The sequence below is a fragment of the Sprattus sprattus genome (assembly GCF_963457725.1).
Source record: "Sprattus sprattus genome assembly, chromosome: 3".
In the NCBI taxonomy this organism is placed as follows: domain Eukaryota; kingdom Metazoa; phylum Chordata; class Actinopteri; order Clupeiformes; family Clupeidae; genus Sprattus; species Sprattus sprattus.
In genome coordinates this window covers 29,147,832-29,166,373 of record NC_137922.1, presented here as the reverse complement: position 1 = coordinate 29,166,373, position 18,542 = coordinate 29,147,832, and the positions used below count along the sequence as shown (strand labels likewise).

The 18,542-nt window shown below is 40.9% G+C and overlaps 1 protein-coding gene across 1 annotated transcript in view; it reads left to right on the top strand.

Moving 5' to 3' along the window:
• The window catches only part of cpxm2 (carboxypeptidase X (M14 family), member 2), a gene marked incomplete at its 5' end in the record, with an annotated part of 119,773 nt that overhangs the window by 30,710 nt on the left and 70,521 nt on the right, over window positions 1-18,542 (top strand). Inside the window, one exon of the mRNA XM_080833800.1 lies at window positions 2,529-2,617. Coding sequence (XP_080689926.1) covers window positions 2,529-2,617 — 89 coding nt within the window. The remainder of the gene's footprint in view (window positions 1-2,528; window positions 2,618-18,542) is intronic.

Here is an 18,542-nt window from a genome sequence, read left to right as displayed (position 1 = left end):
TGCTTTTCTTCCCTCTGAAGGCTTTAACTGTCTTTTTGCACGAGTCAATTCCTCACGCTGCTGTTTACAGCGTCTTATCATTGACTCATTTAGGCCATGCAGCAGCACTATTACCTTTTTCAACAGCGAGATTTATCGCCTTTAACTTCACTTTAACATGGATGGCATCAGTGCAATGCTCCCACACGATAGCTTTAGTTCATGAGAGATGGACTTTGCTCGTTGCCAGTTGCTCGTCAATGAAATTAGACCACATTACAACATTTGACTGAATGTATTGTCTATCAGTATACTTAATCAGATATTGGGATCAACGCCAAGGAATTACTCCATGGCAAACACCTAACACCTTCACCCAACACCATTTATCCAGTGGTGACTATGCCACTCACAACAACATGATATCTGCAACACCAGTTCCTGAAAAAAAATCCCTGCTCCCCTCCACAAAGACAGTATCCTTTTGCGGTATCCAGTCTGCAGTTGCTCCACTTGACCACACACACACCATATTAATAACTTATCTAATATTCTGAGTATTCCCACCTGGTTATGACATTGTTCAGTAATGCAATTTAGTATTTGGTCCTTGCTTGTGTAACAGGATCATAAGGGGGAACCCCACAGCCCTGCTTAAGTAGCCAACTACACCAACCTGGGAATTGCACCCAGAGAATATTTAAACTAAATGTTCTAATAGGCACCTCAGCTCTTGAGAACAGGTTTGATACACACACCACACAAGAGTCGGGAATTCCAGAAGATGTTATTTATTATAAAGATATGTAATTATGATATGTATGCTTGTAGAGGAAGGGATGGACCTAGACAGACTGAGAGGTTAGGCAAAGTAGAAAAGGTATTTATTAAATAATAAATAAAAAGGGCTCAAACAGTCAGCACCAGGGCTGGCAAACACACTAGGGAAGGGAATTAAATGGAAATAAACTATAGCTGGCAGAGACTTACCTTAGAGGGGCGGCAGGCTAACTGGGAAGTGTGCTTCAGGATTCACAACACCCTTGTGAAGGCGAACACGGCACAGCACACGAAAAGTGACCAAAGTGACACAGCAACAACACAGCAACCAGTGATGTAGTCCAGGGTATACGCAGGTATATGGAGAATAGCCACTTATTTTTCAGTCAGCATTGCGTATACCCACTTCTCAAAACAGGGCTTTTATCCTGTGCTGTATGGGCTGCTTAAAAAAATTAAGAGTATTCACACTTCTCCAGGGACCACTACACCACTGACACCAACCACCAGGTGACTAGCCCCCCTCCAGGATAGCTCAATGCCTGCTAAAGGGATAAAGGAACTATGAACACCAGTCGATCCCAGCTGTAGGGCAACACACATAAACACAGAAACTAAAGGGCAAGATAGTTTGCCCTCTCACAGGATACCTGAATACTACACATAAACAATACACATGCAGACGATACAAAACAGAACACTGGAACAAACGCGTGCTGTGCACTACTATGCCCAGGTACTGAAATAAAACATGGACCACAATAACAAAAATAACGTTACAAGTTAAGCACGCCAAACCAAAGCAATGAAACTAAGTGAGACGTCAGGCACAAGCAAGCACAAATAATAAGTAACTTAGGAACACGTTAACAAATCACGAGGATGAGCTGTTTAGGCTATATGGCAGAGTATGGAAGCACTGACGCAACTCGTTTAAACCAAAACAAAAGAACGATAAGACAAGACAGCAGCTTGTGGCTCCAGCCCTCCACCAGGCCGGGTTGCGTCTGCAGAGCACAAATCATAATTAAAAACCAACGGAAGTAAAATGATGCCAATAGGGAGATTTAAATAAATAACCACGGTACTCGTAGACACTGGCTGCCGCGGGAACATGTGTCCTCACTAAACAAACATAGAACTCATTATAAATATGATTTACAATTTAAAAGACCAGGTCTACTTACCCATGCAAGAAAAACATAGCATACCTGGAACTAGGAGGAACAAGAGAGTTCTCGAGGTTAGTGAAAGAAGAGGACCACAACCCAAGGCTGCAATAAAGGACAAGTTAGTCCACAGTGTGTTTAAAGTTCCATGCAAATGGCTAAGGCGTGAAAACCTATCGCATGAGGAACAGGATGCCGAACTGCACAGGAGATAGCTATTTCCCAATCTCAAGATACTGCAAACTTCCAGGCCTTTATAGCCACACCCAAGCAGTGTCTACTAATTAAACAGGTGGGCTAAATGAGTGCGGTGGCGTGAGAGCGTAGGTGAAGTCATCTCACTACACTTGCAAACATTGTGCGTCAATAAAATGAGGGCCCAGTAATGTCAATGAAATGAAGGCCCATAATGTGTTAGCTGGTATGAAAGTTATGGTTTACTCAAATTATTTTCCCCAGAATAATTCCACAGTGCCTACATGTCAAAAGCTCCTTGAAACAAGTATATTTGCATTTTTTATCGTGGTATGGTAATTTAGGATATTGTATAACAGATATTTATATTTTTGGCTCATAAAACATATGTCTCCGTCTTGGCAGACCCCAATAATTATTACCACAGGCGAAATGAAATCACAACAACAGACAGTTTGGACTTCAAACACCACAACTATAAAGAAATGAGACAGGTAAGTGAAGATTTCTTCCAAAGTAACTAATACAAAATAAAAATAAACTCATGTGACCATGTAAACACACATATACAGTGCCCACCACAATTATTGGTTAAGATGAGTAAAAAGGGTTATAAGAAATTCACCTTTGGTGGGTTCAAGCAGCATTTCATTAAGTTTGAGCCTTTACATCACAAGCATGTATTATTATAAACATATAGTAGAATTTCTAAAATTTTGGCTGAACCCGGCCCGGCCCAGCCTAGCCCGTCAGGTCCGTTGGGTTCTGACGGCCCGGGTCAGGTATCCATTGAACCACTATCTAACATAGCACCAAGAGTCACTTTACCAACTTTAACAGAAGTGTAAAAATAGATAGCACACTCTTGCTGCACACCAGACTCCACAGTGAACCATATGGATGGCTCACCGCTAACAATGATGCTGCATTCAAAGTGACGGTAGAACAGCCCTGTTACCAGTTTTGGGGGAACTCCATGGGCCCTAACAATCTTCTATAGGGTGTCACGATGTAGGCTGTCAAAGGCTTTGTGAAATTCGATGAAGTTGATGTGCAGGGGAGTGTTCCATTCTACGCACTGCTTAATAATGTTCCTCAGAGCAAAGATCTGGTCTATGCAGCCCCTTCTTCTCCTGAACTCTGCCTGTTCTTGTCGTAGCATCTGGTCAATAGCGGCGTCAATTCTGTCAAGTAGAACCCTGCAGAAGATCTTAGATGGTACTGACCGCATGGTGATGCCCCTCCAGTTGTCACAGTTTTGGAGGTTTCTTTTCTTGGGGAGTTTGACAATCAGGCCCTTGTCCCAGTCTTGGGGTATTAATTCCCTATCCCAGATGTCTTTAAAGAGATCAGTAAGCACATTGACCGAGGTGTTGAGGTCAGCTTTCAGCATCTCTGCATGAACAGAGTCTATGCCGGCGGCTTTCCCATTCTCTTTGATGGCGAGTTTGACCTCTTCCTTACTTGAAGGGCTGGTATTTATGTCAAGGACCGTTTCTGCTGGTGGAGGCTGGCAGGATTGTCTGGCTCTGGGCAGTTGAGTACCTCACAGGAATGCTCAACCCATCTCGCGATCTGGTCACTTTCAGTGGTGAGGATGTTGCCTTGCTTGTCTTTGACAGGGGCCGGCTGGCTGGTGTACTTGCCTTTGAGTTGCTTTGTGATCTTATAAATTGTACTCAACTCGCCCCGTGCAGCTGCACGTTCAGCTTTTTCTGCCAAATCCTCAACAAAAAACTTTTGTCACTACTCACACTCTTCTTTACCTCTCTATCCTTTTCCTTGTAGGCAGGGCTGTAGTAGTGGAGGGTAAACGCACGTAAACGCCATTTATGCACCTCTGGGAGTTTGGAAACAGCGTTTACGCACCTATTAATAGCGTTTACGCATCTCAAAGTGGTGTTTACGCATCTCAAAGTTCTCTGCGCCTAGTATTCTGCCGTTGTAATAATCCGAAAGAAATTTGGTTTCATTTTACATCACCTTAGACTAAATTTCCATATTGAACATATGAACGCTGTATTCTGAATAATTTTTATCTGCACTGTATTATGGTCTGTGACCCTCCAATCAGTGCCTTGCTGCTGCGGCAACACCAATAAAGATCCAGGAAGTATGTAAACACATACACGTTGTGGATCTGCCTTTTCAAAATGGATTCATTAGCCATGGATATCAGGCGATTTTTGAAGAGACCATTGAGTGCTTTCATTCACACAGATGCCCACAATGGCCTCAAGATCAAAGTAAGACTGAAAAAGACATTGCTTTGGTTCGCACAACCAGTGGCGGACCTACCATTAAGGCAAACTAGGCAACTGCCTTAGGCCCCCACCCAGCAGAAAGCCCTCGACGAGTTGCCCACCCAGGCACCGATGGGCCGATGGGCCGATGGGATGGCCCAAGTCCATAACCAACCGGCCCTCCCGCAGATGTTGTCGTTCGCGACAGTTTTCCTTGCTTCACAGAATACATTATATACCTCTAATGACACATAACAGGAATCACTGTCTGCTATTTATACTACTCCTAGTGACCTGTATTCACACTCATGGTTACTATTTTCTTTACTAATCTAATCTCCTCCGTCAGTCTTACTATGTTTATTTGTTATTAAATGTCAATCACTCTAGCCTAATACTTGCGTGTCTCGCTCGTAGACACCTTTAACAACCCTACACACACACACATAATCACACACCCAGCATGCAACACTACCATTACCACTGATGTTTACACCCCATCGTATGTTCTGTTCTGTTCATTTCTACAATAAAGTTCAAACCAGTGGCGGCGGACCTTAAGGGCGATTGTGGCGACGAACTGCCTTCAGGAAAAGGAGATTTTTTTTTCTCTGTCGGAAATTACCAAATGTCGAATCAGGCAACAGTCACGCAACAGTTGTGCTTCAGAAGGCGGCGTCCCTATTTGGGGCTAAATGGAAATCGCCCCAGATCTCTCTCACTCTAATGTTAAATCCATTCTCTTTCATAAAAGAGGGCTCTCAATGCATTTTTTCATGGCTTCCGGGATGGCTCGCCATGCTCCATTCTTTCGTCATAAGTATAAGGACGTATGAGTTTTAAAAAAACGGTCAAGGCATATTCTGTCAAGATGTCTAACATTCAGTGCAACAACTGGAGTCACTCCTTGAAAGAAACTCATTTTTAGTCGGCGTACTAATTAAGATAAATTGACAACAAAACAATTAGGACTTCTTACACCAAATGTATCGATTCAACAGGTTTCTACAAAGGGTGGATATTTTACACATATTTTATGTGTCCTGTAAAGCTATGTTGCATCATACAACATTTGAGACATGTGGATAATGAAAAAGTGGGATAATTTAATGTGGAGCCAAATCATGTTTGCTTATGAAGGCTCCTGAATGCAACTTTCTTCCATATAACTAGCTACTGTAGCTATGTAGGTAGAGGGGAAATATTTTGATTGTGTGCTGCCATCTACTATACAAAAAGGTATTGCTGTATGAGTTAATCAGCCTACAAAAAAATTGATATTGCTTAATGTAGGATACTAGCCCAGAGTTAAGCATATTCATCTAGCAAACTATACCTACCTTGAAGTGTTACAATAGCCAGTATCATTTTATTCCATGTGTCCATCCAGGCAAATTTGTGGATCCAAATGTTATTAAAAAACATATATAATGTTATTTCTTTGTAATCATCCAAAATTATGTTAAGTGTATGGGTATTTTGCATACATTGAGTGGGCAACGCGCCGTATATTAAGTGGGCCGCTCTGACAGACAACTCCCGGGTCACTTTTTTCCCCCAGTCCGCCCCTGCTTTGAGGTGGCCCTTTTTTTTTTGCATTAAAAGGACGGATGAAGAGGGCCCCTGGCTATGTTCGCCTTAGGTCCCCAAATGACTAGGTCCGCCACTGCGCACAACATCGCATTAAGACAGGGTCACACGCTTTTAATAACGTTCTTTTAAATACGATGATGCAGGTAACAAGGCAGCCTTCCCGGTTCAATCTAAATACGCCTAATAAAACGTAAATTCTTTCAGCAATTGAAGATGCATGAGTAATTATCCTCACGCATATCACGCTAATTCATTGAAAATTGTAGACAGATTCTTTGCAAGCCAGTTAGACATAGCTAAGTGAAATGTTTAGCTATAGAATCTTCCTTTTTTCGCAGTCATGGTCAAATATAAGTGTTGAAGAAGAGCCTACATGAGTGTTCAATCCAACACAGTAGCCTATATGAAGTCCTGGCTGGTGAAGCACAGGAGAGGCATGAACCCCAGAACACGCCCATGCAAGGCAGGTTTCTCCAATGGTTAAAGAACAGGGGAAGTGTTTAATTGCAGCATGGTTTCTTTTTATATTATACTTTTCAGCTGTAACACCCTGGGCCTGTTTCCAGAGGCCTTCATTTTTTATTTAGGTCCTATTATATAGAGGTTCTTTCTTTTGTCTCCCCCACCACCCCCTTCGTTTTTGTAAGGCCTACACCTACTTTTCTTAACTGTTTTCTTGACATTTTATCACCTACAAACTCCAAACACATCTATTCACTGTCATTGATTTAATATGACTAACTGACAACATAATGGAATATAGCCAGGTTAAGTCAAAGGACTGCAAAGAGCTAAGAAAAGTTCGCCCATTAAAGCTATGAGAAGCTAGCAAGAAGCTAAAAGGATGACTCAGCAAGCATTGGAGTTAGTTTAGCATCGGTTATCAACAATGCATTGAGTTCGTTAAGAAGAGCTAAGTGAAAGTGCTTATCAAGACGGGATTTTATGCTGATTCAACCTGGATGTGACTAAGGTGCGTTTTGGATGGAATTGTAAAGATTTGTGTTGTGTTATAACCGACGACAGTTGTGTCCGACTGAAACAGAGCTTATTGAGTGAATTAGCTGCAGCATTGTGGAATATTAACGAACGATGACGACTGAAAAGGACGACCAGTGCCAATACTCGTGAGAGGGTGATGACAGCTAAAGGAGCAGAGAATAGACTGCACGTTCTCACAAACGCCAGAAGAGGTAAATTATCACAATTGACTTCAAAATCAAACGAAATTGAGTTACTTTTGAACAGTGAAGAATTGTCTACTGTACATGACATTCAAAAGGAATTTAAAGTGTACAAGGAACAATTTGAAGAGTTTATTGAGTGCAATTGTGCAGTAGCATCATGTCTCAATGCTGAAGAAAAGGAGGTTGACCAGCCATTTTGGTTTCACTCAAAGAATGAGCAATGCTTGCAGTTTATGGCTAAAGTTAAAAAGTGGATTGAAGCGAAAACATGTGATGAATAGATAACACCTATGGACAGTGTGTCAAGTGCCTCTGCAGCCCGCATGAAAGAAGAAGCTAATAGAGCTGCTTTGATGGCACAGGCAGCAGCTTTGCAAGACAAACAAGCATTAGAATTGAAGGAGGCTGAAATTAAAGGTGCATTAAGGATTAATAGCTATTCGCTAAAGGTATGCTAGCAGTTAAAACTAACGAAATCTCTTGAAATGTGCTGACTTTGACATTATGACAAACTAGTTACTCAACGACTGTCCTTACACAGTCAAACATCAATCATGTGCAACACAAGACTAAGCAAGACGGCAAATAAGCTACTTACTAGATCGGCAGAAGGTAATCAAAGTCAGGTCGGCGGGCTGCGGCAGGCAAAACTACAGAATGCAGTTATATGCCTATCGACCCTGCTATGCCATTGGCACGGACGCAAATCTCCATATTAAAAGTCATTGTAGCGCCCCAATTTTTTTTTAAGCTGTTATTTTAAGGTTAAACTGCTTATCGTAACCCTAATCCTGAAGCATAATTGTTGCATATTGCACCTTTAAAGCTGCAAAGGAAAGATTAGAAATTGAAACAGCTCTTGCCGTTTCCACTGCTAAAATGAAAGTATATGAGGAGTGCAGGGCAGTGGCGTAGCGTGGGGTGTGCGGGGTAGTGATGGGAAGTTCGGATCATTTTACCCTCTCGAATCTTTGAAACTCGTTCAGTAAAAAGAACAAATCTTTTTTCGAGTCATCCGTTCATATCAACAGGGGGGGGGGGGGGGGGGGGGACAATTCCCTGTCGTGTATATACGTCCACTACAAACACGTATCATATTCTCATGTAAGTTACTGCATGTAAACCAGCAGATAGCCTACTATCTTAAAATAAATTCCTGCATTCAAATAATGTATCATGAAAGTTTGGATGAAATGGTCATCACATTGGCATTTAATTATCACGGCAAACAATTACGCTGCACTGACCTGTAAGTAAAGTATAAAAAAGTTAAAATAACTAAACCTGTAATTATTTCTTGTGAACGAATATCAGTCACGTCTTACTAAACATAGACACTCGAAAGTGAACGAGGCTAATAAGTCCTTTCTGTTTCCTCTTCTGAGCATATGCAGGTTACGTGAAACATTATCCAAAGACCTGTATCCGAAGACCCAGTCAAAATGAACGAAACATTTCGGTTTTCTCTAGCTTCCCATGCTGAGCCTATGCAGATCACGTGAAAAATGATCCAAATACTTGCATCCGGCAGATGAACTAATCGTTCACCTCCCGACCATGTCTTTGGATCAACGTTTCGTTCATCTGCCGGATATGGGTCTTGGATCAATGATTCGTTCTTTTGCCGGATATGGGTCTTTCGTTCAATGATTCGTTCTTTTACTAACCGTGTCTTTGGGTCAATGATTCGTTCTTTTCCCAACCGTGTCTTTGGATCTATGATTCGTTCATGTGCCGGATACGGGTCTTTGGATCCTTTTCCACGTGACCTGCATAGGCTCAGTACTGGTAGAGGAAACAGCAATGATTCGTTCTTTTTCTGACTGGGTCTTCGGATATGAGTCTTAGGATAGATGTTTCTTCTGGTTGTTTTCGTATTTCATATCATCATAACATCAGCTAGATAACTAACTATCATTTTATGTAAATGGACTCTTCCATTTAAATCGTTTAATGTTAGATCCGTTATCCTTAGCTAGCATAACTAGGTGACCACAGCAACTAGCTCAAAGTGGATACGTTTGTCCTCACCGCCTTCTTTACCATGCATTTAACAGATGAATAGCCCTAATTTTTATTATTTTTCAAACTCTATACATCTGTAAAGAAGATTGGAGGTTTATGGGGATGTAGTTTTTATGACGCTAGGACAGAAATCGCGGAGCTTCAAAGGCATATTGACAACAATAGCAAAACTTTGCACCAGTAGGAAATCCTCCTTGAAGGGGGGCGGCGAATTTGGCTACCGCACAGGGCGGCCAAAAACCCCGCTACGCCGCTGGTGCAGGCCTCTCAAGTTTTGAAGCCAGTCAAGAGTGACATATCCCCGACCACGCCCGACCTGCCACCATTCCACTAGCCCCGCCCTCGCCGTATGCCCACAGAGCAGAGACCCCCCCCCCCCCCTCCCCCAGTAACAATAAAAGTACATTACTGAGCAGTATTTTGTCCATGTCATGGATGAATGTCTTATATATGCCATAGTCATAGAATTGGATGCATTAATTACCTCCAGCAAGGAGGTTATGCGATCGGGTCCGTTAATTTATTTATTTATTTGTCCGTTTGTCTGTCTGTGGACAAGATTTCTCAGAAACTACTGGGCGGATCTTTCTGAAATTTTCACAAGAGGTGGATCTTGGTCCTGGGACATCCCCATTAACATTTCGGGATGATCCGGATCTGGATTTGTGTACCTCCTTGCTGGAGGTCAGAAATCTCGGATTGCTCTTGTTGGGAAAAATGGTTTTCTTGAACATTGTAGTCAACCTTATGCATTTAAATGTACCTTGACCTCTTGTACACTCATCACTGTAGTCAATGGCAAGTAAAACTGACTGCTGGTTGACTTCAGTGCCTGCTGTTTGGCCTGATGCCCCTTACTGCCTATGTGCCTTGTCACATCCCGCACACCTTGATGGGCACAGGTGTTCTCTTGGCTGCAGGTAGAGCACTAATTTGTTTTTTACCTGACATCATTGAAAGACAGATGCAATGATTAATGCATCCATGGCCAGGATATTTATAACAAGCAAACACATTTACAAAAAATAATGCCCATAACATCATTGAATATTAAGGTCTGCCTAATATTCTTTCGAATTATAGGCTATATATATTTTTAATAGGCCTAATCGAATTTATTATAGCCTATTAACGAAGTTCGGAGTCAAAGCTATAGTGAAAAGGCAGGCTGTAGCCTAAAACTCTGTTGGCTACAAACACTCATTAAAAACGTATCCTAATTATCTGGGAAAATTCTCTAACTGCAGTCTAGTTGTCATTTCTTGTATCAAACCATTGTGAATTTGTCGTAACATTAAAACTGGAGACGACTTACTCCTTGTAGAAGACTGATGCTCAGAGCTCCAGTGGTCTCCTCAGTTGAACGAAACTTTCAGAAGATCAGTCGGGCGCAATGCCAGGATGCTTTATTTTCATTGGTTGCTGGATTAAATCTTACCCAGATACAACAGATACAAAATATACTTTTTTCTGATTGGCTATTGTGTAGCCCATTTCATTTTTTGGATTGGCTGATAAGTGGCACCTCACGTCAGAACTCCAGGGGATTCGGGGAGACGTGCTTGATTCCTCCATGGTGAGGCCAGCGCGGCCAGGTCATGTTTGCGTGCTGCGGCACATTAAATAGCCAAGAGGTTTTTTTCAGCGTGAGAAATACGATGTGTGGCGGGAGTGCGTGATTAAAGACCGAGAGCCCTGGGAGTGTGAAGAACTTCAATCCCAGACAGGTACAAAAGAACCTTTATTACTGTTGGACAGTGTTAAACGTGAGCCAGGACATGGTGACCTACAAGTTTTGCTATCCTCTAGACCAGGGATGTCAGGGGGCCAGATTGTTTTCAAGTGAGACCTCGGGGGGCCAAATTACCGGTACACTTTTGGCCTGGCAAGACCAAACACTAAACAAATAGACATGCTATTTGATATCATTTATGAAGGCCTGCTATACATTAAAAATTAATTGCAATACACAATAGCCTCGCAACGAAGCATACAATTATATGGCAGCCAAAAGCAATTTACCCTTTTTAACTGTGTAACATCAACCTCTGTATGTCAGTAACTTACATTTAAAATATTTTAAAACCAACAAGTTGACTAGGTCACATAAATAACACAAGTAAACTGTAAATTACTTTCATCAAATGTATTGACAACTTGCACATAAAATCATCTGGATGCACAGGCCTAATTAGGCAAATTAAAAAGATGGCCAGGCTAAGTAGCCAAGGCCTAAAGAAGTCAAAATATGTACCAAGGTTAAGTACTCAAACAGGTCAGGGGCCGTATTCACAAAGCCTTTTATCTTACCACTAGGAGTGCTCCTAACTCGCGCTAAAACCTTTTACGTAGGAGTAATTTCTTAAAAGTGATTCACAACGGCTCTGAGACCTACTCATACTAAGGATAATACCAACTCCTAAGCTTAAGATAAAAACTCCGTTGCTATGGATGACGACGATTCTCATGCACGAGTTTAGAAGGGGTGAGGACGGTGATTGGTTGTTGACAGGCTCTCTCATTAAAAACTCATTCGTGACGTCCCTCTAACAATCCCACTATATCAACTGAAAATAAGAGAATAACCTAGGCTTCAAATTAAGTCATATTAAATAGTTATGGACAGTGCAGTTAGTAGAATGCACACGCATGATGACAAGTTTGTGCATCCAACGGGAATGACACTTTGCACGATAAGATACATAGAAAGCGATCAATATATAATATGGCAATTGCATGTAATCAAGGCAGTAATAATTAAAGCACCCAGCAAACTGTTAGGCTATTATATTTCCAGCCCTTGACCACTTCAAATATCAGCACATACGGCCCTTCAAGCCCTCCAATCTTAATTGATCAAAGCGAAACGAGCGTGAACCGTAGCCTAGGCGAAAGCCTACTGGTCCCAGGACCAATAGCCACTGTCACCCCAGCGGCATCCAGCTGGTAAATTCTCAAAAACCTGCGACCGCTCTCCGTTGAAATGCACGAGTCATCGGTACATCCAGGCCACGGTGGACGAACTATTGTAATGTGTGTCCTGTCACTGGACATTCCTGCGATCGCCATGGAATTTACTTTGATATTGTGTAATTTGGCGATTGTCCAAAAGCAACTGGATAAACTGTTGGATGATGTGGGGTCTACAGTGCGTTGATAGTTTGATGAATTAAACGGCTGACTGATGATTTCCAGTGTCGTCATTTGCGTTTTCAGCAAAGCCAAATAGGCTATCTTTATGTTTCCAAACATTTCACTTCGGGACACATCGTTGTTTAAAGGCGTCATTGCATCCCGCGCTAATTCTACGACAATATTAATACCTTCACGGTTTAAGCAATGTCTTTTATCAATTCCAAGTCGGCTGCAGCCATCTTACGATTTTTTGTGAATAGGTCTTAGTGATTTAGGAGTCCTCATGAGGAGTTTTAAGCTGTCCTAGACTTAGGTGCTACTTTTAGGGATAAAATATTTTGTGAATTGCTCTTAGTAAAAAAAATTAGGAGTCCTACATTTAAGACTGACACGCCCATTATTTTTAGGAGTTTCTCCTAAATTCGCCACTTATAAGCTACTTTTAGCCCTAAGATTCTTTGTGAATACGGCCCCAGGTGACTAAATATTAAGTAGAAATTAATAAAAAAAATATATATATTACAACATTACAACAAGCAACTGATAGCACATTAACTTTGTCAATCAACTCCCACAAATATTTCCACATACCTATCTCCTTTATTTCCTCCCCATCATTACATTCCCTGCACTATGAAACATGAGGAAGCCAGCTACATTTTACATGTCGAAGCCAGAAGCCTTTTAGTTTTCACCAGCTTGTCCACATTGGGGGACAGGCTCTGGGCCGTGGCTATTTTCATGACATCATTGAGATGTCCATGTGTCAGGCGATTGCGCACTTTGAATTTATTAACATTCATTACTGAAAATGCCTGCTCACATAAATATGTTGTGCCAAACATACAGAGGATTTTACCTGTAAAGGCAGTGATAATTGGGTACTCGGGTGGCAAAGACTGGTAAAATTAGGGCTGGGCGATATGGGTAAAAAATTATCACGATAGATATTTATATTTTCATTCGATAACGATATAAGACGATATAAATTAAGTCTGTTTCATTTGCTTCAGACAAGAACGCCTGTACAAACCAAAGGTTTCAATGTTTCTTTTTTATTGTAAACTCCCAACATTTCTCAACTTCAAAACAAATGGAAATATACAGTAATCTTTTCAAGTAAACAAACTGATGTCTGATAATAACCGGTTCGTCCGATTGAGTTTAAGAACATCAGCTAAATGTGTGTAATGCGAAAATACGATGATAAACCAATAAACAAACAGGAGCCATGGCTGTGGGGCAATCCGGGGGGTGGGGTTATCCCCTCGGCTAGGATTCAGTCTAGGCTACGAGATTCAGCCCTAACGAAGCAAGAAGTTCCGATCATTTGAACGATAGCAATAAAATAACATTTGCGAATAAAGTGCACAATGGAAACATAGGACATTGTTCGTGTTTTACTACTCAAAGTATTCCAGGGATTGAGTTACAGTGGCAAGTTAGCGATCAAAGCAACAGGTAGACCACCTCCCAAGATCAGAGCAACAGCAGATTACAGCACAGTTACGTTAGCTAACAATGGAGTTTAATGAATGGTGTGCTAACGGTCACATATTAGAACGTAACGTAATTGTAAAACCTTTTTTTTTCTGTCTCACACTGTGATGAATATGTTTAAGTGACCACCGTTTAATTTCCATAAAATTAATACATTGCTAGCGGGCGTGGTGTAGCGTGTGGAAACAGTGCTGACAGGACTAGATAACTAGTTAGCAGGCTAGCCAGCTAGTAGGGTATCTAGTCATGTATTTAGACGCTTAAGCTTTGCAGTAGTCTACACTCTGACCTAACCATAGACAACGCAGCGATTTAAGACTTTTTAATGCCCCGCGGCCACCCTGATACCATTTCTCCGGAACTTCCTGCTGCATCACAGAAATTAAACGGACTGCTGTTCCTAATTATTCTCTATCGACATTATCGATATTATTGAAAATTAATTAATGTTACGATAGCTTTATCGAGGGAAGTCATTATCGCGATAATTATTTTTATCGTTTTATCGCCCAGCCCTAGGTAAAATGATTCAATACCAGTAGATGCGTACGCATCTTTCAACCGCGCACAGCATTGCAAGTCTATCAGTTCCATTTGCATCCCCTCTGGGACCTCGGAAGCATCCGTCGTGAATGGAGAGCGAAAAAGCGCAAAGTCCTTTTCCAGTTCAGTGAAAACCGTGAATCGATTGTCAAACTCGTGCATGAGGCCGGAAAGCAAGCTTGCATACTTGACCACTCTGTGATGACTGACAGACAGAGATTTTAAACATGGGAAATGGGCTGCATTGCGCTGGCTGAGCTGTGCCTTCCATAACGCAAGTTTACTTTGAAAGGCACGGACACTGACGTTTAAGTGTTCGGTAATGTCCACTAAGAAGGCAAGGTGTCTGATCCATTCTGGGTCGTCCAATTCCTCCACAGGCTTCCCTTTAGCCTGCATGAACTCGGCTATCTCTTTGCGTAATTTGTAGAACCGTTTGAGCACTGCGCCTCGGCTCAACCAACACACATCGGTGTGATAGGGAAGGCCCTGGTAAATGTCATTTTCAAATAAAAATGCATCGAATTGCCGATGGTTAAGCCCTCTGGCCCTGATAAAATTGACAGTGGCAATAACAACACTCATAACATGCTCCATTTTCAGACTTTTGCAGCACAACGCCTCTTGGTGTAAAATACAGTGAAAGTTCCAGAATACCTGGTCTGGGTTTGCCTCTCGTACCTTTTCTCTCAACTTCACAACCACCCCGGCCTTTCTTCCTACCATGGAAGGTGCACCATCCCCGGCCTTTCTTCCTACCATGGAAGGTGCACCATCCGTAGCCACACTGACAGCGCGACTCCAGTCCACCTCCAGATTGTCAAGGGCCCCGACAAGGCTAACAAACACGTCATTTGCGGTAGTCGTGTCTGTCATGGGTACCACGGAAACAAACTCCTCCGTGACATTCAAGGCAGCATCCACTCCGCGAATAAATATCGCCAACTGGGCTGCATCAGTCACATCAGTGCTCTCGTCAAGAGCAATAGAGAACGCGATGAATGACATTATCTTCTCTTTAAGTTGGCTGTGAAAGACACGACATTGAGTCAACCTTCCGCTTCTTTGATAGCATCCTGACTGATATCGAGTGGGAGCAACTTGTTCCTTAGTACGTTGGTCAGTGCACGCGCTGCAACTGAGACGGGCAGGACAAACTGTTGGATTACGTGGAAAATAATATAAAAATAATCATTATACTTAAAACCATTAAGTAAGGATAAAAAACAAAAGTAGATTTACATTTGTTGATATTGTATCATAATATTATTTATAAAAAAAAATAATAAAAAAAACTCTACCCAACCACTGATGTAACGGGGCCGGATGTGATGTCCATTCGGGCCGGATCCGTCACCACGGCATCCCTGCTCTAGACTGAAGAAGCCAACATATGGTATGACTACTAACCTGGCTGGGGCTTCTGGAGCAGTTTATGGACAGAAGGATGTTCCACCACCTATCCATATCCAACCTAGACCTACACATCAACCTGATGATGGAGCAAGACAGATGTACAGTGGGGAAAATAAGTATTTGAACCCCTGCACTGCAAAAAAGCTTGGTCAAAATGTAAGATATAAACACTTAAATCTATCAGAAAATGACTTAAAAGTAGTGAAATTATCTGTCCATGCAGCAAGAAAAAAATTTCTTGACAAGTTATCTTAAAATAAGCTGCCTCTAGACTAGAATTAAGCAGTCTCTGGTAAGTGTTCTTCGGCTGGAAATGCATATGTGGATGCTAAATTCTAGATAAACATATTTATAACCAGTCTCTGATTAGTATTCTTGGTCTAATAATAAGTTCACAGATGCTACATTTTAGATAAACATACTTATAACCAGTCTCTGATTAGTATTTTTGGTCTAATAATAAGTTCCCAGATGCTACATTTTAGATAAACATACTTATAACCAGTCTCTGATTAGTATTTTTGGTCTAATAATAAGTTCACAGATGCTAAATTCTAGATAAACATACTTATAACCAGTCTCCAATTAATATTTGTGGCCTAATAATAAGTTCCCAGATGCTACATTTTAGATAAACATACTTATAACCAGTCTCTGATTAGTATTTTTGGTCTAATAATAAGTTCACAGATGCTAAATTCTAGATAAACATACTTATAACCAGTCTCCAATTAATATTTGTGGCCTGATAATAAGTTTTAAGGTGCTAAATTCAAGATAAATGTACTTATAACCAGTCTCTGGATAGTGTTTATGCCCTGATAACAAGTTCACATATGCTAAATTCTAGATAAAATTACTTGAAATCAGTCTTACATTGTCAGAACAATTAGTATAATAGTTACTGGAAACAAGTTGCCTGATCTTAAAATAGAGGCAGTTATCCAGGAAGAGAGCATGTGCCAGAAAGCAGACCAATACATTAATTTCCAAACAATTAACATCATAGGGGAAAACCAGTGTGTACTAACTCAAATATAAATGTTGTGCTGTGTAATAAGGCACCACAAACCAGGATTTACACTACACAGGTTCTTGCTTTAATTTCCGGCCAATGTACATTGAGATAAAAGTCAACGTGTAAAAGATTCACCAGTTTAACTGGACCCAACAGATGAGCCAAATATACAAATTAAATGAAAAACAAGTACAAATATCAAATAAGCCAGCAATAAGCAGCTCTAAAACCTGACCCCACGGGTTCTTGCTTTAATTTCTGGCCAATGTACATTGCATTGAAATAAGTCAGTCAAGATTTTCAACAAGTCACTTAGCTTCCACAAGGAAGTTCAACTGGACCCAAGAAATATGGCAAATATACAAATGGAAAAAAAAGTACCAATATCAAACTAGAAAATGCATATCCTGAAGGAAATACCAGTGCATGAAATGCAAAAGTTAAGAAAGAACGAATAAAAGAAAAGAAAAGTGAAAGAAGGAAGGAAGAAAGGAAGGAACAGAAAAAGAAGGAAAGAAGAGTGGAGAAAGGAAAGAAGAGTGAAGAAAGGAAAGAAGAAGGGAAGAAGAGATACAAGAAGAGTAAAATAAAGAAAAAAGAGTGGAAGAAGGGAAGAAGAAAGGAAAGAAGAGTGGAAGAAGGAAAGAAGAGTGGAAGAAGGAAAGAAGAGTGGAAGAAGGAAAGAAGAAAGGAAAGAAGAGTGGAAGAAGGAAAGAAGATTGGAAGAAGAGTGGAAGAAGGAAAGAAAAGTGGAAGAAGGAAAGAAGAAAGAAAAGAAGAGTGGAAGAAGGGAAGAAGAGTCAAAGAAGGAAAGAAGAAAAGAAAGAAGAGTGGAAGAAGGGAAGAACTGTATTCTTAGTTATACAGTTGAATGGAGAGGGACAGAGAGAAGAGGAGCCTTGGAACATTGGCGCAGGTGTCAGTGAAGCACAGGTGCAAGCCAGTTTAATGACCCTATTATGATGTCATAATGGCCCAATGTAAGTCAATGGGAAAATTTAGATTCGTTTTTCTTTAATATCTTAAGAAGTATAAAGTTTAGAAAAGTGAAAAATACATAGCATAAGACCTACGCAGCAACGTTTGAATGAAGGTTCTACGTTAAGCGGTTCGAGCTGAATTAATCGCAGAAGTCGGTACATAGAATAATAAGCAGAAGAATAAAAAGCCTAGGAATAACAATACAGGGCATTTCATGCACTGTAATAAGCCAGCAATAAGCAGCTTTATAAAACAATTGGGTTCTAGCGCGTAATTTAGCTGTTTCTGATTGGACGAGAGACGTTCCATGCTATAGGTTATTCGTCAACATACCTACAGTTACGGGACTTTTCACAGCTAAAAATAAATCGCTCCGCGATGAAACATTCGCATTGATGATAACCGTTAATTCAAAGTTTTTAAAATTCCAAACCAAGACGTTGACAATGGAACTAGTTTTTGTTGCGGAGAAACAATGGCGAAATAAACCATTTTTAATCAATAACTTTGTGTTGAAATGTTAATTTGTTGACAGTAGAATTGTTTTAACCCTTACCTACCCCACTCCCACGAGTGCTATATTGCTTTTTTATAAAACAATTGGGTTCTAGCGCGTAATTCAGCTGTTTCTGATTGGACGAGAGACGTTCCATGCTATAGGTTATTCGTCAACATACCTACAGTTACGGGACTTTTCACAGCTAAAAATAAATCACTCCGCGATGAAACATTCGCATTGATGATAACCGTTAATTCAAAGTTTTTAAAATTCCAAACC